A 24,080-nucleotide genomic window follows, 5' to 3' on the forward strand; every position below is an offset into this window, starting at 1 on the left:
GGGATGTACACCAGTGGTGGGTTTCAAATTTTTTTTACTACCAGTTCTGTGGGTGTGGCTTGGTAGGAGTGGCATGGCTTGGTGGGCATGGCTTGGTGGGTGTGGCAGGGGAAGGATACTGTAAAATCTCCATTCCCTCCCCACTCCAGGGAAAGGTTACTGCAAAATCCCCATTTCCTCCTGATCAGATGGGACCTGGGAGGCAGAGAATAGATGGGGGCAGGGGCAGTCAGAATTTTTACTACCGGTTCTCTGAACTATTCAAAGTTTCCGCTACCGGTTCTCCAGAACTGGTCAGAACCTGCTGAAACCCATCTCTGATGTACACATGTGAATGTCCTCTTATTCTAGAGTCATGTCTCCATGAATCTGCAGCTTCTCAGGCTTCAATTAAATCCTAAAAGAAGATCAGAAAATATTCTTCCTTTAGAACAAGAATAGGACATGTGTTTGTTTTGAGAGTGCAAACATTCATTTATTTGCATGACTTTCTTCTCCAGCCTTTCCTCCCTTGTTCCAAATGGCATTCTTGGGTTGGCTGAGGAATTTTGCTCAGAGGCTTTTTTTTTATCGGATAACTGAGGAGCAGGTGCCAGACTCCAAGAGGGGTATTGGGACTGTTCCCACCCAAGGAGTCTTTTTTCTCACTTGTTTCACTGGTGTTGCTCACCAGCTAGGTGGTGTGGCAAAGGATTTGTTATGATGAAGTCCATGCAACAAAAGAGGGAAAAGGGCACAAGTATGTTTGTAAGGAAGGCTGGAGAAGGTGACAAGCACAGGGACTTAGTTGACTTAGTTGTTGTGTTTGGCTACCACTATGTTTTCTTGAGATAAGAGTGACCTATTCAGACTCCTTCCATAGTTGTGGCAGGAGCCGATACTATGCGTCTAAACTGACCTTCAATTGTGACTTGGAGACATCAGCTGATGAGAAATAAATTGTATGTTTTTAATATGGTAGAAGTAGAAAATTGTGGAACACATTGGGACTAAGCATCTCAACTTTATTTTTCCTGAATTGTAAATTAAATGTTAGATTTAACTGATCTTACCTCGCCCACAGTGTTTTCCTGTTTAGCACATTGCCCACCATGGCACTCAATGTCAAGTGTGGTCCCCAGCTGAGAAAAATAGCACATCTGTGACTCAGAGCCTCTCTCTCTGGGGAGGCCAGGTGAATGGAAGATGCTATTTCAGTTCCTAGTTCTACTTGCATACTCAGAGAAGACAGGGAAGATGCAATGAACAGATGTAAGTGGAACAGCAAGGCCTGGCAAAGGTGTGGATTTGGTCAAATGCCTGGCCAAGTTTAGGAAAGAATAAAATCATCAGCAAAAAGAGAAAGCCATAAATTTTACCAGTGTCCTGGATTTCAATATAACACTGCCATTGTCTTAACATGATTATGGGTCAGCTTTCACATGGAGCTACTGCACTTAAAAGGAATCAGTTGAGATCAAATGTGCCTCCATTCTGATTGAAAAACATGATATAGGTCATGTGGCAGTACAAAATTTTGTTTTGTTTTTCTGGGGAGTGGGTGGGTACTTCCACAAGAATCTAAAACAGGGTTTCAATAATACAGATTAATCCATACACCTGTTTTATATCAGTGGTGGTGAACCTTTTACTCACCAAGTGCTGAACAGGTACGTGCTTTGAGCGCTTTGCATGCACGTGCCATCCGCGCTAAGGCACAGCTCCTCCCCATATGCTGCGCACGCAAATGCACCATCTATGTATACACACAGCTTTTGCACGCACCCCCACTGTGCACGCAACCACACCATCTGCGCATGTGCAGCTTTCATGCACGTGCCCTGTGCGCCGCGCATACAATCGCACCATCTGTGGATGTGTGTGGTTTTCATGTGTGCAATGCATGCACACGAACACCGTCTGTGCATGCACACGCTGGGCACCAGTACTCTCACACACCTGCTCAAACACGCGCGCATACGCAGGAGAGCTCCGAAGACCAGCTGGGTCCCCTGAATTGCGCACATGCACACCAGAGGCCTGAACACCAGCTGGGGCATGCGTGTATGCCCCAGGTGAAATGGGCGACAGCTCGCATTGCCTGGAAAAATGGCTCTGCGTGCCACTTCCAGCACACGTGCCATGGTTTCCCATCACGGTTTTATATACTTCCCATCGAGGGGTCTTTGGTACTCTCTGAACTTGCTTATTTTCTTGCAGACATTTCATTACCCTAACCAGGTAACATTATCAATGCTGTTAGGATAATGAAGCATCTGCAAGAAAACAAGCAAGCTCAGAGAGCACCAAGGACCCCCTCATTTCAACCCTGAGCTATGAATATTTTCCTTGATACCTCCCATCTTGCTTAGACGTATTTTGTGGTCTTTAGCTACAAGAGAACACTTATTCAGGATATTGATACCAACTATTGATTTCAAAAAACCAGTTTAGCCATTCGTGCTACAGAAGCTACAGAGAAAATTGTCAAAGTTTGTTTGCCAGTCTTGCTTGAGAGAAAAGTTAGTGGGTGTCATCATGCACGGTGTAGCATTAATGCAGTTTGTATGATGCATATATTCATAATATGAGAGAGGCTGGAAGATCAGCACAAGGAGAAGGTGACACCATTCAATTATAGCAGTGATAGCCTACTACACATTTTACCTCCAAATTTAATTTAATTTAATTTGCTCTCTGAAGGACAACCCCCACTCTCTGAGATCTGGAAGACTCCCACTCTGATGGTGTTCTGGAAAGTCTTGAAGTCCTGGCTGTTCTCCCAGCCATTGAGGTAGTAGTGGATGGAAGCTTTTATCCGACATATTTGGCATTTACTCTATTTTGATGTTGGTTGTCTAGATTTCCATCTTATTTTGTTGCATTTTTCTGTATCTTCAGGTAAATAATATGGGTGTTATTTTTTGTTTATAGTGTGAACTGCCCAAGTGAATTTGGAGTCAGCTAGTGCTGAAATCAATCAATCAATCAATCAATCAATCAATCAATCAATCAATCAAACAAACAAACAAACAAATAAAAAGATGTGAGTTCAGAAACTTGATATATTATGTTGGAGTTTTTTGTGATAATAGATTTAAGCACCCATTATATCATAAATAAATCCCAGGTGTCCCACAATATAAAGAAGCTATTCCACTGATAGATAAGGCATTAGAGTAATTTTGGCACCTATGCCTGCTAATGAATGATGGGAAGGGAAAGTGACTCAAAGAAGCTGATTAAAATGTAAATATAATTTTCCTTCAGGATCTTAACAGCTATCATTTATTGTTTGTAATTTTAAAAACAAACAATTCATAGCATGGATTTTAGTAGGGGGAACCCAGCATCTTGCAAAAGGCAGGGAAATATAACTCAAAAATAATTAATTCAAATGCATCGTACTAGCTGTTTCTTCTTTGTTCTGGCTGCTGAACAAGTGAACATGGCCTTTACATGAAACATCTGATTGACAAGCAACAAACAACATGGAAAAGGAGGCAGAGAAAAGTGGCTCCTGTTTTGTAGACACACAAGGAGAATGCAAATTCTACAATCAGTATAATAAGTGAAAATTTCTTAGTTTTACTTATTTCACTTTAAACTGGGATGTTCAGTGTGCAGCTGCAATGAGTTTGCAGATTTTCTTCCTTGGCATATTTGCAGAATAATTCATATCTTTGAATAAAAACAATGCTTGGATTTGCAGCTCAGTGGATGTGGCACCCTTTGTACATCTTTTACAGGTAAGGGTCTGGAAGGAGAAGCAACACTTATTGTTTACCTCCTAGGAAAACATGCATCACATGAACTCCCTTCTTTCTAAATTACATTGGAATAAAGGTTCAGCCATTGTCCACAAATTCAATGTGGATTTGAGAGAATCTCAAATCAGCAGACACCTAATTGACTTGGATCTTATCTAGGGAGGGAAACAGTCTGTTTACTGGAGCTCGAAGGGCAACCTCCAGGTGCATCAAATCTCCTCCAGGACTCCGTCCAAGTTTGAAAGAATTTCTCTCCAAGCGGTAGTTTTCATTCTCCACCACTGATCCCTCATTACAGTATATCATCATTCTCCATCACTGCTCGCCTGATCCTCCTTTTCTGTCTGGGATAGAATTAGAAACCGTGATTCATGGATCATTGGTTGCATAGCCCATGGGTGAATTGTCTTTCATCTCTTTACCTGTTTGAAAAGCTTCCCCTAACTTAGAGGAAATCATTTCCTCCCTTTTCTGCTCCTCAGTTTTGTTATTTATTTTCCATCTGTGATTCAGATTGTAGCTGCTGTTTCTTCTTCCCCCGCTTCTTGGATAGTACAGATCTGGTGCTTCCCCCACCTCCATGCTTCTGCTGAATGGATAATGAACTACCATGGGAGACAGAAGCCACATTCCAAAGGAATGCCCCCTCCCTTTTCCATTCTTGGCAAAAAAAAAAAAAAAGAGAGAGAGAGAGAGGAAAATGTTAAGCTTTTACAGTTCAAAAACAAAAAAACAGACTGTGCATAGCATGTTTCACCTGTTCCTTGCATGAACACAGAATGGGGAGTGGGGAAAGAGTGGAATAGGCTGGTCCTGGCTACAGTTGCCAAAACAAGAAGGTTTTTTTGTTTTTTTAAAAAGTGGTAATCAGTCTTTTGTATTTATTTAACAGAACTCATGCACTCCTCTTTATAAAGTCCTTGATGAAACGTTCTGAAAAATTCCAAATGTTCGAATCTGTAAAAGAAAGTGCATTACCCATTGGCATTTGGAGCTGAGTGGGTGATGCATATGTAAAATATGGCAACTTCTTTAATTTCTTTAACCTGTGGTTTTGTTTTGTTTTGTTTTTTCATTAGAGTCGGTGTAATTAGAAACTTGTTTTCACCAGTGAGAAGTAGACTTGTCAAGAAAAGAATGGACAACAATTGGGGAGTCAAGGACCACATTCTACATTAATGAAGAGTAGTGGGGGCTATCACACATATGGGTGAGAGTGAATCTGGAAAAACTATTATGTAGGAATGCATATGGAAAGGGCCTTTTGTTTCTTGTTTTTGTTAGGGCAATACATCAGAGTTTTTATCTGTTCCCACTTATGGCTAAAAATGGAACTGCAATTTGGGTGACTCAGGAGCCTAATGCAGGGGTCTCCAACCTTGGCAACTTTAAGCCTGTTGGGCTTCAACTCCCAGCAAAGCTGGCTGGGGAATTCTGGGAGTTGAAGTCCAACAGGCTTAAAGTTGCCAAGGTTGGAGACCCCTGGCCTAATGCAATCCCGGGGCTATGAATTACTCAGTTATTTTAGTAAATGATTTGCTTTACAGGTCGTCTTCCATTTATGACCACAATGGGATCAGAATTTCCAACAAAGCAAACTTTGTTAAGTGAGTTATATGCCTGATTTTACAACCATATATTTTTTTGCCATGGTTGTTATCCAAATCAATATCGGCCGTTAAGCAAATTTGGTTTCCCCCCTTTTGGTTTTGCTGATCAGAAAACGGCTGGGAAGGTTGCAAATGGTGATCGCATGACCCTTGGATGCTGTAACTGTTGTCAATACATATCAGTTGTCAAGTCCTGGAAGTCTGATCACGTGACCATGGGGATGCTGCAATGGTAGCATGAGCAAAGCATCCCGCCCCCCTACCTTCAAACATTAAAGCAGCCTTATCTTCTGGAAAACCCAGTTACTATTTCAAAGGTTTCCTCTATTTATTGCACATATAGGCAGTTTGTTTCATTACTGTAACAGTAACAGAGTTGGGAGGGACCTTGGAGGTCATCTAGTCCAACCCCCTGCTCACACACGAGACCTGTACTAGGGATTTGAATCGCTGAACTGCCGACCTTTCTGATCGACAAGCTCAGTGTCTTAGCCGGTTCCAGGACTACTGTCTATGCATGTACAGTATGCTTCAAGGAGGCGTGCTTCACTCACATGCTTTCCAAAGCACCCCTTTTAAAGTAATACCCTCCAGCCAGGGGTGAAATAATTTTTTTTTCCCTACTGGTTCTGTGGGCGTGGCTTGGTGGGCGTGGCAGGGGAAGGATATTGCAAAATCTCCATTCCCACCCCATTCTGGGGGAAGGATATTGCAAAATCTCCATTCCCACCCCACTCTGGGGCCAGCCAGAGGTGGTATTTGCCGGTTCTCCAAACTACTCAAAATTTCCTCTACCGGTTCTCCAGAACCTGTTAGAACCTGCTGGATTTCACCCCTGCCTCCAGCCATACAAATTTTCTATCCATTTTTCCTCACCAGAAAAACTGTCACGATAAAGAAGATGGGGAGTACTACAGACTAAGTCCTTTCCATCAAAGTCTTTTCCTCTGTAACTGCAAAATATTGGTGGTACATTTGTCAACGAAGTATTGATTTAACACTCCCATGAACAACAGTGCTTTGAAACACGTTTACTTTGTAGCCATGGCTTGGATGATTGTTTTAGATATGTAAAGAGTCATCTTTCAATGATCTGTAAATGAATTCCACAAGCAATATGGACAAAATTGCAAATAGCTCTAATGTTCTAGCGTTTGGTTCACATACTGATACCTCAATTCCAGCATTCTCATGCATTATTACCCTTGATCCATAGAAAGTGATCTGAATCATGGATGCAGTCACGCTCAATGGTACATACGACGCTCTGAATAATTCACTGACTTGGCAATATAATTATCAGTGGGGGTCATGTTCAGCCATCAAGAGCACAGAATTACTTATGCAATTACCTATGTAATATGCACAAGTCTGCATCCCATTGCATACACAGAACCTATGAACTCAGAATATATGTATATACACATATACATACATACATACATATACATACACATATACATACACACACATATATATTACTGTATGTATGATATATATATATATATATATATGTCTTTTTTCCTTTTTCGTAGGCTTTTATGTGCATATTCTTTCTAGCCAGGTTTTACCTACGTAAACTAGGTGTTTACATAGGTAAAACCTGGCTAGAAAGAATATGCATATATATATATGCATATACATACTCTGTGTGTGCATGTGTGTGCGAATGTACATATTTCAGAAGTTCATTAGTATGTAGATATATATAGAGAGAGACAGACATATCCCTAAAGTCCCCCTCTTCCATTAAAGCCGCATTTCTCTCAACCGTCTCAATTAAATTTACATAGACACAGCAGCATCTGTGGCAAGAGAAGAGACAAGGCCGGCAGCCTGATATCGGGAGCATTGCAGCATCATCACATGCAGGCCCTGCCCTTTTTTCTACCTGCACTGCAATGTTGCATGCATACCTCAAAGGGGCGGAGCTTGTCTTCTTATGTCATAATGCTGTTTTCTTTATTCAGCAGCAACCACTGTAGGTTCCATAGCCACCCTTAAACCTTAGCAGAACTCCCTTCAGCCCTGAAATGCAGAATCTAACAATCTTGGATCAATCCTATGCCAATTCTGTAAACATGCAGCCTTGCATGTGGGAAATATTGTAATGAGAATTTTCTTCCGAAACCAGCATTGGGGAAAAGGCGATGGACAGGGAACAGACACAGCTTCATTAAAGAGAGGGTAATTAGAAAGATGCCATTTGGACCTCCTGTTGGATATTTGTAGGTAGGCCCACCGCTCTTTTAAGTAATTATTCTCAGTTTTACAAAAGGGGTGTGTCCGATTTAAATGAAAGCCATCTTTCCCAAACATCTTTGGGAAACTGACTTCCCAATGAAGTAGAATGCTCATCTCTGAAGTCCTGAGTCAACCCAGCAAATAATAAATTGTGTAGGGCTAAATCCATCTTTGTAACAATCCTTGTTGTAATTACAGTAATTATAAAGGTGTGGTCTGATTTTTCACTTGTGCTTTTGTTCAAATAAAATCACCTAACAAAAACTTGGAGAGCAGAGGCAGAGAAACAACAAAAACTGAATTCCTTCTATTTGGGTTTTTCAACATATGATGAATTTTTCAGACTGTCTTTAGGGAATATTTTCTGCTATTCCAAACTAGAGATATCCATTAGCAGGTTATTTTCTAATCTCTCTACAGAGACGTCTTTGGGGCACTCTCAGCCTATTGCCAAGTAAATAAGAAATTATACTCATAAATTGAATTTTCACTTTAAACAATGTCATTTTTTTTTCCAAAATAACAATTTGTTGAACGAATGACAGTTGGCACATGTTGAGCATCAAGTCAATGGTTGGACTCATCTATACTACCTCAAAACTAAACAAAACACTTTCTGGCTTAGTGTGACATGTGATCCCGATACCGAGTTTACTTTTGCCTGTATATAGTAGCCTTAGGGATTAGAGCTATGGGTGAAATGATTATTCCTTGATATTATTACCTGCATGCCCCACTGTAGTAGAGGAAAGTTCAAATTGGTATGACAGATTTGTCAATGTCAACTTGAGTACAATAACAGGAAGGGGAAAAAAAAGCAAACGTGGCTTGACAGAATGGAGCAGAGATCCAGCACAGACCTTAAAGGCCACGTGGCAGGACTATGTGGGTGGTCCAGAATTCAACACGGGTGCAGAGGAAGAGGAGTGAAAGGCTCCCTGTTTGAGAGAGAGCTTGCCTTGCATGCAGTACTTGTGCCCGGTGACATTTATTCCCACTCCAATTCTGGCTTAAAAGCAAGGGCAAAACTTTGGAAATCCCCTATGTCTCTAAGGTGGAGAGGAGGTGGTCTTGGTGATCTCACTCCCTTTGTGTTAGTTGTGAGTGTGTGAGATTAGTGACAGTATAGCCAATAGCAAAGGGGGGGGAGATGGACGCCCGACAGGCAGGAAACCAAGAATACATCAGAGGTTCTATATTTAGGGCTTTTTACTCAGCTGTGGACAATATTCTGTAACTTTGCATTGTTTGGGAGAGGGCAGAGGGCAGGACAGCTATTGAAAGTCTTTGTTTGCAGAGATGCCACTTTGTCTGGGCCCAGGGAGCCAGGGAGGGAGAGGTAAGACATGCTAGCCCACTCCAATGGGATGGATGTGCATTTGGGGCAGTTTGTTTGAGCAGATGATCTACTTGGAAGTGCTGAATGCGTTGGGCTATTGTTCTCAAAATGGCTAAAAAGGATTCGGGTGGAGCAGAAGGTAGAAAAGTTGTCTCTTTACCAGTTTACATTTTACAAATTGGATCCCGTTTCTTCAGCTACAAAAAATAGTGCCAGACTCACCAAAGAAAAAATGTTAAGTGATGATTAGATCACTTGAAAGATACAAAGGATCAACCGAATGTACACAGAATATATAGGGATAGATGGAATCCTCACTGGATTTACAGACAAAGTTCAGTATTGTTACTCTCAGCAGAGGTATTTCATTTGTGTAATTGAGGATGGTGTGAAAATGACTCTGGAATGATGAACTTACTGAAAGATGACTATATCTCAAAAAGGCTACTTTGCTTCTCACAAGGAAGATTAAGGGCTGAATGTATGGGAGACAGGATTTCTCTATTAGTCTATTAGCAGAATTATCTCTATTAGTCATACAGGGGGAAAAGAAATCCAAATTCCTAATTAATGCAAATGCCTTTTTTTTTTTTTTTGCTTTAATTTATATGCCGCCCTTCTCCGGAGACTCAGGGCGGCTTACAATGCGTTAAGCAATAGCCTTCATACTTTTGTATATTGATACAAAGTCAGTTTATTGCCCCCACAATCTGGGTCCTCATTTTACCTACCTTTGAAAGGATGGAAGGCTGAGTCAACCTTGAGCCTGGTGAGATTTGAACTTGCAGTAATTGCAAGCAGCAGTGTTAATTACAGTGCTTTAGTCCACTGTACTACAGGCTCTATTAAGGGAAGTTGAGATACGTTTATGAAAGAGGTTGCAAATCTTCAAGTTTCTAAAAGTGTTTCAAAAAATAAGGTGGATTTCTGAAGTCAAGAAAGAAAAGAAAATGCAAAAAATAAAAACGTGACAACTGTGTACTGTAATCCTTATTTGCATGGGTTGCAAACTTATATGGGCTGGGAAGTTTTGTAGTGCAAGACCTCTGGAAGAAGGTGCATGGAGAGAGAAAACATCAGAAAAGGACAAAAATGTAACCAGCATATAATAATAGTTAGGTTCACAGAGACATCTGAAATATAGTATTTTGGTATATGATGGCGATGCAGTTTGTAAAACAGGAATTATGACTTAGTGTCTTCTACCAAGTTTAATTCAATACATTATCATTAGACAAGTTATGGCTTAGTTTATAGAATAATCAAAAGGTTCAGACCTTTAATCAGTGCCCATACCAAAAGAAAACAATCCGGGGAGGGGGAAAAGGAGGAGACCCATGCACTAGGTTGCCTGTTATAGAACTGTATTCAATTCACATAGAGGGTACCACATTATGAAAACTGTTTATATATGTGCGTACATACAATTACATATATTTAGTTTGTTTGTGGGGTTGTGTATTGTATATGTAATTTTATGATTTGAGAAAAATTTGTATATTTTTGTGTTTTCAAATTTTTAAACTTATTAAAGTTTGTTTTTAAAACTAAAAAAAAAAAGGAAAACTACATTAATAATAATATGAAGCTCTCCAGGTACATATGACTTTGAGATGGTAAAATATGTCCTGCAAATTTGCAAACTTATTTTCATGTTAGTTATTAATCATAGTTACTTATTTTTAAAAGGTACTATAATTGTGATCCAGAGTGCAGCAGTTTTGTGCGAATATAAAAGGATGTTTCAACTGCTTCAGTCCTCTGAAACATACAATGAAACAGTGTAAAACTGTTTTTCAAATTTGGCATGCTGGCAGGAGAATTCTGGGAATCTATCCATCTTAAAGTTGCCGAGTTTGACAAACAAAGGCATAAAACCTCCATGAATTGGAAGTAAGGCATATCATCTTATACATTTCCAAGACAAAGTATACAGGGACAGGTAAGTGGGCCCAGTAAGTCCCCATCCTAACAACCATTGGTTTAATTACAAAGGACCCTGTAACAAAAGTAAATGAATCCTTTCATCCATGATTTCCTCCAAGACACCATGGAATTTGCAGGAAAGCAGAGTATAGAAATATATGGTAGATGGATTTTAGGCAGCGGTGAAATCCAAATGTTTTTACTACCGGTTCTGTGGGCGTGGCTTGGTGGGCATGGTGTGGCTTGGTGGGTGTGGCAGGGGAAGGATACTGCAAAATCTCCATTGCCATCCCACTCTGGGGCCAGCCAGAGGTGGTATTTACCGGTTTTCCGAACTACTCAAAATTTCCGCTACCGGTTCTCCGAAGTGCTCAAAATTTCCACTACTGATTCTCCAGAACCTGTCAGAACCTGCTGGATTTCACCCCTGATTTTAGGGTTTCCAACCCAGTTGGTTTTACCTGGAACTTCAACAATTTGTTTTCCTTTGGGTTTTTTTAGACTTCAGGTGCCACAAACTTCTCCAGGTAGGAGGAAAAATGAGGGGGGATATGTGTGTAATGCTTGGGGGGAATGCAACAGCTTTTGATTTTCACATCTCTTTATTTTACCTCGTGAGTCATACCATCATGTTCTCAGGAGCTGAGTAACTGCCGGATCTATTTTTACTCTTGTACAGCAGGCTTCCTTTCTTCAGCTGCTTCTACAGAATACAAATATGAAGAATGGGGGTAGAAGGAGTAGGAGAGTGATGCAGACTGGAAAAAGGGAAGTTAAATACTTCCTCCCCCCAAATCAAGAAAATTAATATGCTAAGATCCCAAAGGAATAGCATGTGATGTACATTAGAAATTAACATACACACATACAAATAACATAAATTATTGTTATATTCGGATTAATATAGAAAGGAGAGCAGGTGAGAGATATTCTTTTCCAGTGTTATTTGGCTCTTTGGAAAAATAAAGAAGGAAAATTGGGTATTTTTTCATTCCATCAAAACAGGAAATAACTAGCAGTGATAGAAAATTGTTTGAGCAAATGCTCTTCATGGTTGAAGAGTTCCATTCTGTCCTGAAGCTTAAAAGAGAAAAATGAAAGTAGAATCATGCATAACTTTCTAAGGGGGAATGCTGTTAATTCTTTGTTGATGAAAACAGGGAGACATGAGAGCAGAAGATACATTTGAGGAAAACTCTCCTCCTCTCTTCACTCCTCCTCTCCTCTCTTCTCACTTTTGATAGGCATTGTGTTTTCCTTCTACATCCACAAAACTATTACATGCAATCTCATCCTTCAGTAACTCTGGAAAGGGAGTGGGGGGTGGAGACATGCCACCACTGTGGTGATGCAACGGCCACTATATCCTCTACATTCTCAAGAGGAGAAAACTAAACACTCCGAAAATATAGCTGATATAAAATGGAAAATATATTCCACTGGCCCTCACACCACCTCCAAAATGTACCAAGGAAAAGATATGCTACCCACATACAGTAGTTACATAAGGGACATCCCTCTTTCTTCACCCTCAAATTCTGGTAAGGCTCACAATAGTAAAGTTCACTTAACTAATTTCACCTTGGAAACTTGCCAGTTTTCCTTAGGAGCAGCGGGAAATGTTGGATTGATGTTCCTCTGTTTACCTCTCAGTTCCTAACTGATAAGCATCATTCCATCATTCTCTCCAGTTCCAAAGTTCGAAATTGTTCCTCATACTCCAATTCTCTTCTCCTCTCTCTCCATTTCCACTTTAAAATATTTTTCCCCTTCTGGAATTCCAAATCCATTCCGAGAAATTGAAATTGGTTTTCCAATTGCTTTAGTTCATATGGGTCATTGGTTCTCAAGTGGGCTTGAGATAGTTTTGGTGTCTGATCCTTGTGATGTTTTCTGTTGCTGGACAGGCAAAAATGACTTCTCACTATATTAAGGAAGAATTCCCTAACACCAACCTAAATATCCTGTTGAATCTGTAAAGTAGAATTAAAGATACAAGTTTTAGGTGTGTGCAAGTCAATTTATTTCTCTGCTAAATCTTTTCATGTCAGATGAATGACGTAGAAACAGAAACTCCGAATGACAGATTCTGCCATGCTATGGCACATTGCTCCAAATGCCCATCTCCTTTAACATTTGGAAAGATTTTGGATCCCAAAGCCTTCCTTCATTTTTCCAGGATCTAGATTTCAGCACAAAAACAGATTACTCAGTGCCAAGATATTTTAATCTCTTAATCCAACATGCCAATATTCCACACTTCTTTAAAATGCAGTTTTCTAAGCAGGAGCTCATTTTCCTCCAGCTCATTGTCCTCCAGAGCTCCTAGTCTATATAACTCTTCATCTCCAGCTATAGGTTGTCTAAATGAAGATTATGAAAGTTATAATCCAAGCAACTGGAAGATACCAGGTTGGAATAGGTTGCTCAAGAGTATTAATGTGATCACTATCTTAATCACCTCCACATACCTTATCTAGAAGCATGGGGGGGGGTTATTAGTTGTAGAAACCAAACCACAATATTGGATTGAAAAAACACATTTTCATTTATGTGGACTTCAATTGCAAGAGATTCAATCATCTGCTTTCACCATGGCTATAACTGTGATATTCTAGAAGAGATTTCACAACCTGATGTGTCAGCACCTGCAGTGGGGGAATAAGTAGGTGCCAACTGACAACAGCTATGTTGTGTCAGAAATTGTGCCTTCTACATACTTGCATGCAGACTCACAAGTATGAAAGGGCAGAGCTTATTTTGTGATGTCCTGACACACATTTTGTCGTTTTGGCATCACTGTAGCTAGCTACAAATGTCTGGGTCTCAGAAACACATGTGATGTCAGATCCTCTGGCTTAAACTTGGCAGAAGCTATCCAAACAGTTGTCATGTCAGACTACATAAGAATTTATATTGTATATAAAACTTAATCTTTAAGTTATAACACTCTCTGTCAACATAAAAGTGGAGACTTTCTTATACCTGGAGTTGTTTCATTTTGGCACTTCATTACCCTGCCTGTTCCACAAATTAATAGACATTCTGTCTTGAGTTTCTCAGTCTTGAGGTTAGTGACCAATGGCTGTTGACATAGCAATAGCACCTTGACTTAACTATCACTCCATAGTGCTTTACAGTACTCTCTGAACAGTTTACAAATGTCAGAATATTGCCCCCAGCAATCTAGGTTGTCATTTTACTGACCTCAGAAGGATGGAAGGCTGAGTCAACCTTGAGCCGGTTAGTGGTCAGAGTTAGCCTGCAACACTGTATTCTAACCACTGCGCCACCATGGCTCTACCACATAACCAACATATTGGTCCTGAGAAACTCTGTCTTAATATAACTTCTACAAACCCATTAAATTGGGTTTTAATATTGGGTTTTAAAATTCGGCCAAAACTATTTAATGATTTTAATTAATTTTAACTATGATATTGTATATTTATATTTTAATCTTGGCTGTACACCGCCCCGAGTCCTTTGGGAGAATGGTGGTATATAAATAAAATTATTATTATTATTATTATTATTATTATTATTATTATTATTATTTATTGGTTAATCTTTAGTGAGATTCACAGCCTTTGAGGCTGGTTAATAGCTCAGCAGCTCGAGTCCTAACCAAGGACCTAGGAACTGTTAAGGTATCGTCGGAGGATGTAAGCTGTTCCGAGTAAGGTGGTTTTTTGTAGAGTCAAAATGTTCAAGTCCGGCAAATTTAGAATTTCTAAATAGCAGGGTAGCCCTTTGGGTATTGCTCCGAGGGCTCCAATTACAATCGGGACAACACACGATTTCTTTTTCCACAGTCGCTCAACTTCATTTTAACTTTTCAACTTTATTATTATTATTATTATTATTATTATTATTATTATTATTATTATTATTATTATTATTATTATTATTATTATTATTACATATAGCTGGTGTAGTTTAACATGCAGTTCCTAGAGTTCCCCATTGGCATAAAATTCTATTTTCATATGAGGTAAGAAGAAATAAAGTATATAGGAGTAATCAAAATTATAAACTTGATTTACAATCAAATTATATAAAAATTATTTATTTTTAATTTTTTAATTTACTTATTTTTTATTTTTAAATTTATTTTTCCCCTGACTCTGTCCATGTCTTTGGCCTAACCTCCTGGCCATGTGAGGACTTTAGGCTAAAAGACGTTGACACATTTGCTCTAAAATTTCACACACACACCCAAATAGAACCTACCAGATTTGAGAAGTTTGCTTTGGAGAAGCTACAATATACTCTTCAAGAACAACTGATTTTTAGCATCTATCTTCCTACAGGTAATGATGATGTATTTTATTCTCATGTTCAATAAATATCCACTTTTATATTCTGAACACAGTCACTAAATAATACATAAATAAATAGCCACAGAAAGCTTAAGCTCTTTGAATTGTATTTACCTCAAGACCCATCCAGAACTGTAGGTCTTTTTCTAAACATCCTCTTCCTCACTGTCTGAATTGCTAAGATTTAGCTTGCCTTTAAAGCTATGATTCTAAAAATTCTGCCACACATCATCCAAGTATAAATAAATAACCTTTTCCCCTATATTAGATCTCACGTAATTTAGCCGGATATGGAAAAGACAGTGCGCCAAAGACTTACAAAACAAAACTTGGGATTTTCATGCCACAAATATCACTCTTCCTACTATATTGACCCTAGACTCTGCACATTCTCACTTTGATGTACTTAAAAGGGATTATGAAGTTCACACCATGAAAAAATAGTTTTTCATCTGATCTTGGTGGCATACACTTATGAAGATTAGAAAATATGTCTAGATGCTTAACAGTGTGGTCCGATAAAGTTGAATTTAAAAGTAATTTAGTCCTACTACATTCAGTGGGTCCACAGGAATGCAATGTAAGGAAACATTAAAAAAAAGTTTTGTTTTTTGTTGTTATTTAGAATTAGGTTTTAGGGACTTCTGGAAGTTGCGGTGCTATCATTGCTGATCAGAAGATGCCCACAGCTTAGGAAATAAACATGGAAATACATCAATAATTCAAGCTAAACATATATTCAAGCAAGGTCAAGGAAACTTTTTGTTTTTCTGTGAAGGGCTATGTTCTCTCCGGTACTGTGAAATATCCAATATTTGTGGGCAATAAACCAGCTGCTCTTTCCTTCTGGAGGAGGTGGGTGGGAGGGAATCCCTTCCACTGTAACCTCTAGGGGATATTCCAATGCTTGGAAAGCTAGTCATCTCTTCATCCTAAATGCCTATTAAAAGTACATAAAATTTAACCACTGCAGCTGGGGCAAAGTGGTGAGAAATTAAATGACCCAAGATTCTCTTCTACAACTCAAAGCAAAACTGCATGGAACTAAACGTGCCAATTGTATCGTTTACATACTTTAAATAGCAATCATTGTGATGGCCAGCTGGAGCTTTTTTACTGTACTAAAATGCAAATTGAAGACAACATAATTTTCTCAAGGTCAAAATACTAGAAATGTTTCCCAAACATAGTAAGATTACAACTTTTAGCATTCCTAACAAACATTGCTAATGGGAAATTCTGGGAGTGAAGCTACTTTGCAGCTGAAGAGTTTGGGGGCTGGGGGGAGACTGAGCTCAGCACATTTTGGTTTACTCATCAAACTATAATTAAGCAAGCCATGAATGTGTTCATTTACAGTGCAAAACCAACCTCTTATGTTACTGCAGAGTTTTCCTTCTGAGCTCCGTTCCACAATCAGAGGTTCTATGAAGCAGCTATGCACCCGGTTATGACATGTACGATCATGCAAATCTCTGAATCCTGGGCAACTCTAGATGTTATGTATGTGAAGTCACAATACAGCCTACGAAAGAATGAATGGCTCACATAAATAGCATTTAAGAAAAACCTTAATACAAAAACAAAATGTCCTGGAGTTTTACATAGGTAACAGGACAATCCCAAAGCTTTAACAAAATGGGCAACTGATGTTGACAACTGAACTCCTGCCACAGCTGCAGATTCTCCGTTCACTTGGCTTTGTTCTCTGCCACGTTACTTTCTGCCTTGTAAAGAATGTCTAAATCCCAAGATATAAATTGACATTAGAGCATATTCTATGATCTTACAAGAGTCAATATGTTGATGGAGAAGGAGAATGGGGGCTTGTATTATGCCACTTATTATATATTATGTCTGAGCTGTACCGTAGGAATTGGTTTATTGAGTTGTTATGAATCTACACATGAAGAGGAACATCTGGACTAAATACAGCCCCCTATCAAATAAGCACTATATAATCCATTTGCTTCCAGCTGTTTCACCCTTGACCCTTTCCTGCAAATCTTTAGGAACATCCATAGTGGAGAATCAAAATCCTGAGAACCATTGATTAATAGATGGGTTCTTCAGGCTACCATCAAAATCGTTCTACTTTTTCTGTGTTGCTCTTATGCAGTTTGTCTTTATTATAAATAAACCCTCTCAGTGAGTTTGTTGGCTGCCATAGCACCACATCTCTAAAATGATCATCCTCAGGATGGCTCACTGCTAATGGGTGGCCTGGCCCTTTTAACATCCAGTGGAAGGAGATGTAGGTAGCTACATCATTTCACAGGAGAGAGAAGGCAGAACTACTGGAATACGCTCGCTTGCACTCAGATCCAGACATATTGATGAGAAAACATTTAGGATGACATCTGCTGAAAAAGGAATGACAGGGTAAAAATGGTTCCATTTAAAGAGCAACAAAGTGGTTGGCAGCAATGATGCCTGGTTTCTGCATCTAATCAATCTTTTACAGCAGAGACTTCATGCCTCGTTCCAATGCTGAGAAGCTTTATAATATAAAATTTATGTGCATATGTCTGGTCTTAAAAAATACCAGTGGGGGCTTGGCTGGGGGGGCTGCTCTGAAATCACTTGCCCTGAAACATCATGAAACTGCCAGAAAAATAATGAGCAACAGCACCTTGGATCTCACAGGCAGAATGGTCAGAGCCCAATAGTACAGCATATATATTGTATGTGGAATCCCCCACCCTGGACACTCTGAGTTTAAAGAGTCTGAACAGATGCACTTAGAGAGGTTCTGCATGAGCAGCAGCTGTTGCAGCAGACAATACTAAGTTAGATCATAGATCAAGGAAAGCCTCAAGTTTGCAAAAAGGCACCAAATTTATTTATTCAATGTATTTACTTGCAGTGTAACAAATTATTCTTGGGGAACATTACATAACTGGACACAGCAGAAAAGGATCTTAGCAAATTTACCAGAGGGAATTTAGATGCACAGGTTATGACCAGCATTATGTTATAAGAGCAGAGTCTACAACTGCTTTTTATGACCAAGTTTATATATAGTGGTTTAATCTGCGGTTTAAGGAAACCACCATTGGCTCATTTCCCATAACATAACGAATCACTCTGATTTGCAAGTGGATAGCTACTGGCTGGATTTTCATAATATATAGTATCGTAAGCCAAAATAAACCCATATTAGGGCTTAACGTGTATAAACTGAATTAATCCTCTTGAGCAGGGATTTGGAATGCGAGTAGAAAAGAAATAACATCAAATATAGTTTCCATACCATGATGGGCTATGCTTTTATTTTAATAAAAAATGTTGACTCTCGTTTTGTTTTCATTTAACAACTAATTACCCCAACTTCCCTCAGTAAATGTCTCCTGTTCAATTTTCCGAAGCTTGGATGTTTATTACATTCTGGAAATTATTACTATAACAACAAATTGCCTTCCAGCACTGAAGGCAATGACATGTGCCAACTTCGGTAGATTCTTTTGTTAATATCATGTATATCTTTTTGGCTTTCTTTTAGCTGCTTCTGCAAGCAGATCAAAGATATTCAAGCTCTTTCTTTTTAGATTCACTGAAGTGGCAGAGCTAGAACAACATATATTAATCTTGTCGCCAAGTACCTATGCTTCAACAGAGAATATTAGGAGCCAAAAATACAACACAGCAATGCTATCCTGAGAACTATCCTCCCCCTTTTCTCTTTGCCCTGAAGGAACAGAATCTCCCAGGTTCTCTCTTCAGAAAGCAGAGGTGTTTCTCCATTCGCACTGTGTTTGTTAGCTAAAGATTTTGAAAAATTCTACTGAGACTAAATTCTCTTTTTTCCCCTTGATTCATAGCCAAGAGAGGAGTTTCTGGCAGCCCTGTCTCCTCCCCCTCTCCTCCCCCACTCCCTCCCCCTCATCTCCTTTAAAAGAAGGAACTGTAATACTAGCACCTTATTTTCTTGCAGACTAAAATTGAGACCCAAACTTGCTCTCTCCTTGGTGCTGTGTCTGCTTCCACCAGAGCGCGGACCTTTTGCTTCCTTGCTGCAACAGAGTGCAAGGATCAGCGAGAGCAACTGCAGCAATTCTAGGAGGTTTTGCAAGACTTTACACACATATTTGCTGCAGCAAGAACCATTTGCTCACCTGTCTGCAAACATAACAACTGAAGCCTCAAAACTCTTCCTCAACCAAGGCTACCACTGCTCTATGGAAAGACAGCTGGCGGGGAAGCACAGCCAAATGATTCCAAGCAAAGGGCTAGTGTAAGTCAAAATGAGGGACTTGAAGATCTTCATTCTCCCTGTATGGTTTTCAATGGTTGAAGTTTAATGCTTTGAAGAAGCAGCCTAAATAATTTTGCTTTTGCCAGAAGACTTTTTTTAAAGAATCTTTTAAGAGGACCTGATTTCATGTGAACTGCCAAATCTAGGGAAACCGACCTTACACTGCACTACTAGGGGTATGTAGATGGAAGAGACTGATTTTGGATGGCTAAGATTTTGATGGGGACATGACTAAATTTTTATTTTTACAAATACCTTTTTCTTCTCTACAGAGAAGGCAGACTAGTAATCAAGCCCCTCCACTCTGGAACTGTTAATTTTTCCCCTTAAGAGTATGTATTATTTTTTTTGGGAGAAAGTTTATGGGGACTGAAATGAGGCAGTGAAGGACTCTACACTTGATATATAGCCAATTACAGTAAGGGCAGATCCTCACTCTCAAGTCTGCCTGAATTGGGGAAATCAATTCTTTATTTTTTTTTTTTTTAAAAAAGACTCTCCTTCAATGTGTCTGGAACTTTTGGGGATTGGAGTCGGCATGAATTTTGGACTGCTTTTCGTGTCTCTCTGTTACCTGCCACTCATCAGCAGTGAGGTAAGTACTTGCCTTTTAAAAAAATAGTAACAAAAACCTCCTGGTGAACATCAAAGTAATGATAAAAGTATATGCAAAGGGTAGGAAACACAAGTAGGTAATTACCAGCAAGAGGTCAGCGCAAAAGAGTTTCCACGGGATATCCCCTCTTTTTCCCTTATAGAGTGCAGAAATTAATTCTGACCCATTAAATTAAACTGACATCTTGGGGAAAAAAATCCTGAAAGAATTATTCTCTGGGGGGGAAGTTACTGATTCCAATATTTAGAAAAACAATACAATCTTATGCATGTTTACTTGGAATTCCCAGGAAATTAAATGTGATTTACTCCCCAGAAAGTGTTAATACAATTAGACTTTAATCATCATAATTGTCAAACAGCTGCTCCTGGAAGTGCCTTGTTTATGGTTGTCCAGTCTGGATAAATACAGTCCATGTGGCCTTTTCATTTTCTCCTAACATGGAAAAAATGCACCTACAGCCTGTTTGTCGGAAGTAGAAAACCTTTTTTTTTGCAAGCCAAGATTTTAAATTAAGCTATCAATATCATATTACATGAGAACATAATGTTGATGCTGTGACACCCGTTTGTCCTTCTTTGATTGATATACTTATAACCACTGATTTTTATTTCTCAAATACTGAAGGAAAAAAAGTAGTGTTGGCATTCTCATTTCCAGTGTATTCCAGCTATACTGCTATCTAATGCTTATGGTTTGTTATGCTTTTGAAAGGTAAGAAGCATCTTGTACAGATTATCTTGCAAGATCCCTAACATAGGGCACTGATGAAATTGGAGAACTCTGCTTGGGAATTCAGCCAGGTAGCTGCCATACAGAGGGTGGGAGAGGGAGAATCTCAGTTAATGGAGGAAGCCTGGCATATTTCTTATGATGCGAAAGGGAGCTGGTCTGAATGAAACAAGCAAAGGTTTTTCTCTCACACTCCTACAGTGGGAGGGTCAAACTAAAAGGAGTTGGAAAAGCCAGAGTATTGGCTGGCAGCTGAATTCCAACTGGGGGGATACTTAGCTGGGGATGTAGTCTTCCAGCTGTTCCAAGTTGGAGCTGCCACGGGAGAGATCCTGTATCGGTTCCAAACAAATGCCCAAGAGGAAAGACAGGGAATGTGAAGATTGGGTAGGGAGGAGTTCTTAAAGGGCCAGAGTTGCTGGATTTCCCTTTGATCTTGTGGGAAAAGTCCCTGCAATTTCTATATGCATTACTTTTGGTCCTGTTCAGCTTTGCTTCATTGACACTTAGGGGTATATCAAATTCTTTGAGGTGGGGGTTGGGGTTTTTTTTTTGGGGGGGGGGGTACTCTTTGGACCTTTTCTTGAAAAAAGGGTACAGCCAACTGCTTTGAACCAAATATCAATTTAAGAGGCAGGCTCCAGTTCCTTAATGCCGAGTAGGTGTGCTGCCTTCACAAATCCAAAGATGGCAAGGATAATTACCATTATCCTGCCACAAAGCCATACCTGTGTGCCTAGAATCTAGACCCACACAGGTATGGGCAGAGTTAATAATCAAAAGGGGGTCTTGAGCACACAAGCAAGAGAGGTGCCACCGATTTGGAAATGCCTAATTTAAGGGAGAGACCGCACAATAGGATTGCTTAAAGAATGGAAACTGCCTCCATTTTCGGAGAAAAGAGGCAATCTTGCAATATCATTTGCAGAGAATAACAGAGGCTCAAATAAACCTGTATAAGGTCACACCCCTTTTTTGCCAAATAAAGCAGGTGGAAGGAAGCCAACAAAAAAAAACTTCGCGTTTGCCCTTAATTTGTACCTATTACTAAGACCGGCCCAGAAATTAATGAAATGCTGTATAAGCGAACCCGGACAGGGGGGAAATTCTCCTCCGGGGGTCGCTGCGGCTCGCCTCCCCCCTTTCTAGAGCGACAGAGGCTTCCCTACCAGATGATTTGTTTTAGAGACTAAAAAAAAAAATCGGTATGCAAGTTTCCTGAGCAAGAGAATATCTGGGAGGCTGCCAAACCTCAGGTTACTTGTGTGCCCACAAACCTGTGCAAAGAATTCTTCTTTTGTTCTCCGGGAGAGCGGAGGGAGGGGGAAGGAGGTGCGTCACGCGCTCCTCGACGGCCTCCTCTGAATCCCGCTGGAGGTGGTCGTAGCAGCGAAAACCACCGGACCCGCCCGGGCTTTATCCAGCCGGAGGGGAGGAAAGGGGGACGGGCGCACCTTGGGCCCTCCTCTCGCTGCTCGCGGGCGGTGCCAGGCCCTTCTTCGCTTCTTCTCCCGGGCTAAACCGAAACAGCTTTGGGGGAGTTGGGTGGGGGGGGAAGAAATGTTCTCGCAGCCGTCTCGGCCTCCAGTGGCAGGCAACCTGTGTGGGTAGCACTTCCCCATGCTGTTGTCCTTGCTGCAGTCCTCTTGGTCTCCTTAGAGATTCCCCGTTAGTACTGGCATAAATGTCTGCAGCGGTGATTCCTGAGGTTTTAAGTATCCAGCAATACAGTAGCTTGGCGGCTGCGCCTCTCTTTGCAGGGAGTGGCAAGTTGAATGGTGACCTATTAAAAAAAATGTAAACTACGGTAGAGCAAACAATAGGTGAAGGCCAGTAGTGAAGGGGGCTAGTAAAAATTCCTAGAGCCTTGCTGTGCGGTAAATGATCTTTAACAGATTAACAAAGTTGGAAGGGACCTTGTAGGTCATCTAGTCCAACCCCCGCCCAAGCAGGAGACCCTACACCGTTTCTGACAGATGGCAGTCCAGTCTCTTCTTGAAAGCTTCCAGTGATGAAGCTCCCACAACTTCTGAAGGCAACTTCTGTTCCATTGGTTTGCTCTCACTGTCAGAAAAATTCTCCTTTTATCCAGGTTGAATCTCTCCTTGTTCAGTTTCCATCCATTATTCCTTGTCTGGCCTTCAGATAAGGACCTTCTCGCCCTGTCTAGACATTGGTGGATTCTGTATCCCGGGTGTCAACATCGTGTCATGTTGCCGTCATGTGACATTTCACGATGTTTTTCCCCTTCACGGAGCTGGGGTGGGTGTGGCCTGTGCGTGACGCATTCAGCCTGCAGGCCGCCAGTTTGACCCTCCTGATTTTGGTGTGGAATCTCACCATATAGATAGATGTTCTCCATGACATCTCTCTCTAACCTGGCTTTCCAGGTTTTCCAAGGTTGCATCCATTGCCGCTGTAGTTGAGTATGCCCACCTTATTGCTGATCATGTTTTTCCTTCCATTTGTTCCAACAATTAGCAATAATAAAATTTGGTTTGTGAGCAGAATTGGTAAGAAAAGGGGTAGCATATTGATAAGTTCTCTTCAAGGACTACACAATATGCTTCAGAACTATCTGTATCTAGCTTTAGTGTTGCATCTCTTCTACATACTTCTAAATATATGCATTTTAGGTTGCAATGCAATGATATAGCTATCATACATTTTATTACGTGTTGTGCCTTTTTTTTAAAAAAAGTACTGTAGACTGACCTTTTTAAAATTCCATTTGGAACCTTGCTATAGAGAGAAGGTAGACTGATTTATGAATAAAAGTGTTGTAATTTACCTTGTTTTCTCTTGGAAAGCTGGTGTTTTTCAAATGAAGTTGTCATAGTTAAGAGTAGCTACGACTTTGTTTAAAGGCATGAATAAGGTGCAAAACAGCATAAATTTATAAAAGGTACATTTGTATAAATTGTACCCTTTCTCTTGAAGATATGAGCTATGATTTGATTGTATGTGCTCTGAAGAATAAAAATTACATTTGTATTTGAACAGTAGAAAAGGGCCTCCCTTTTATTTGTTGACAGATAAATTAGCTTAGCTCATGGAACAGGTAAGTATTCTGCTGCTGCTACTGTTGCAATAGAAAGAATAAAATTTCCAGATAAAACTGTTTGTTTTTAATACTGGTAAAATACAACCAACAGAACCAAAGTGATAGTTAAGGTATCAGAATGGAACTTGGGAGACCCAGGTTCAAGATATTTATTTATTTATTTTATTTATTAGTCATATTTCTATGCCACCCACTCTCCGAGGACTCTGGGCGGCTTACAGCA

At 40.0% G+C, this 24,080-nt stretch overlaps 1 protein-coding gene and 1 long non-coding RNA gene across 3 annotated transcripts in view; one reads left to right on the forward strand and one right to left on the reverse strand.

The window, feature by feature from the left end:
• Positions 1-3,071: 3,071 nt before the first annotated feature.
• Positions 3,072-22,201, reverse strand: LOC139319626 (uncharacterized). 2 transcript variants are annotated; one of them, XR_011600631.1, is made up of 6 exons: positions 22,071-22,201; positions 16,562-16,715; positions 12,450-12,841; positions 11,480-11,571; positions 4,172-4,409; positions 3,072-4,093 (listed from the first exon to the last, which is right to left on the reverse strand). It is a non-coding gene; the product is annotated as an uncharacterized lncRNA (long non-coding RNA). The 2 variants fall into 2 exon arrangements; XR_011600632.1 differs by having other exon boundaries at positions 12,441-12,841.
• Positions 19,951-24,080, forward strand: part of PDGFB (platelet derived growth factor subunit B) — a 34,148-nt gene continuing 30,018 nt past the window's right edge. Inside the window, exon 1 of the mRNA XM_070947549.1 lies at positions 19,951-20,040. Coding sequence (XP_070803650.1) covers positions 19,951-20,040 — 90 coding nt within the window. The remainder of the gene's footprint in view (positions 20,041-24,080) is intronic.

Source organism: Pituophis catenifer, unplaced genomic scaffold, assembly GCF_029215685.1.
Source record: "Pituophis catenifer annectens isolate HBS135680 unplaced genomic scaffold, rPitCat1.0.hap2 SCAF_7, whole genome shotgun sequence".
Classification (NCBI taxonomy): Eukaryota; Metazoa; Chordata; class Lepidosauria; order Squamata; family Colubridae; genus Pituophis; species Pituophis catenifer.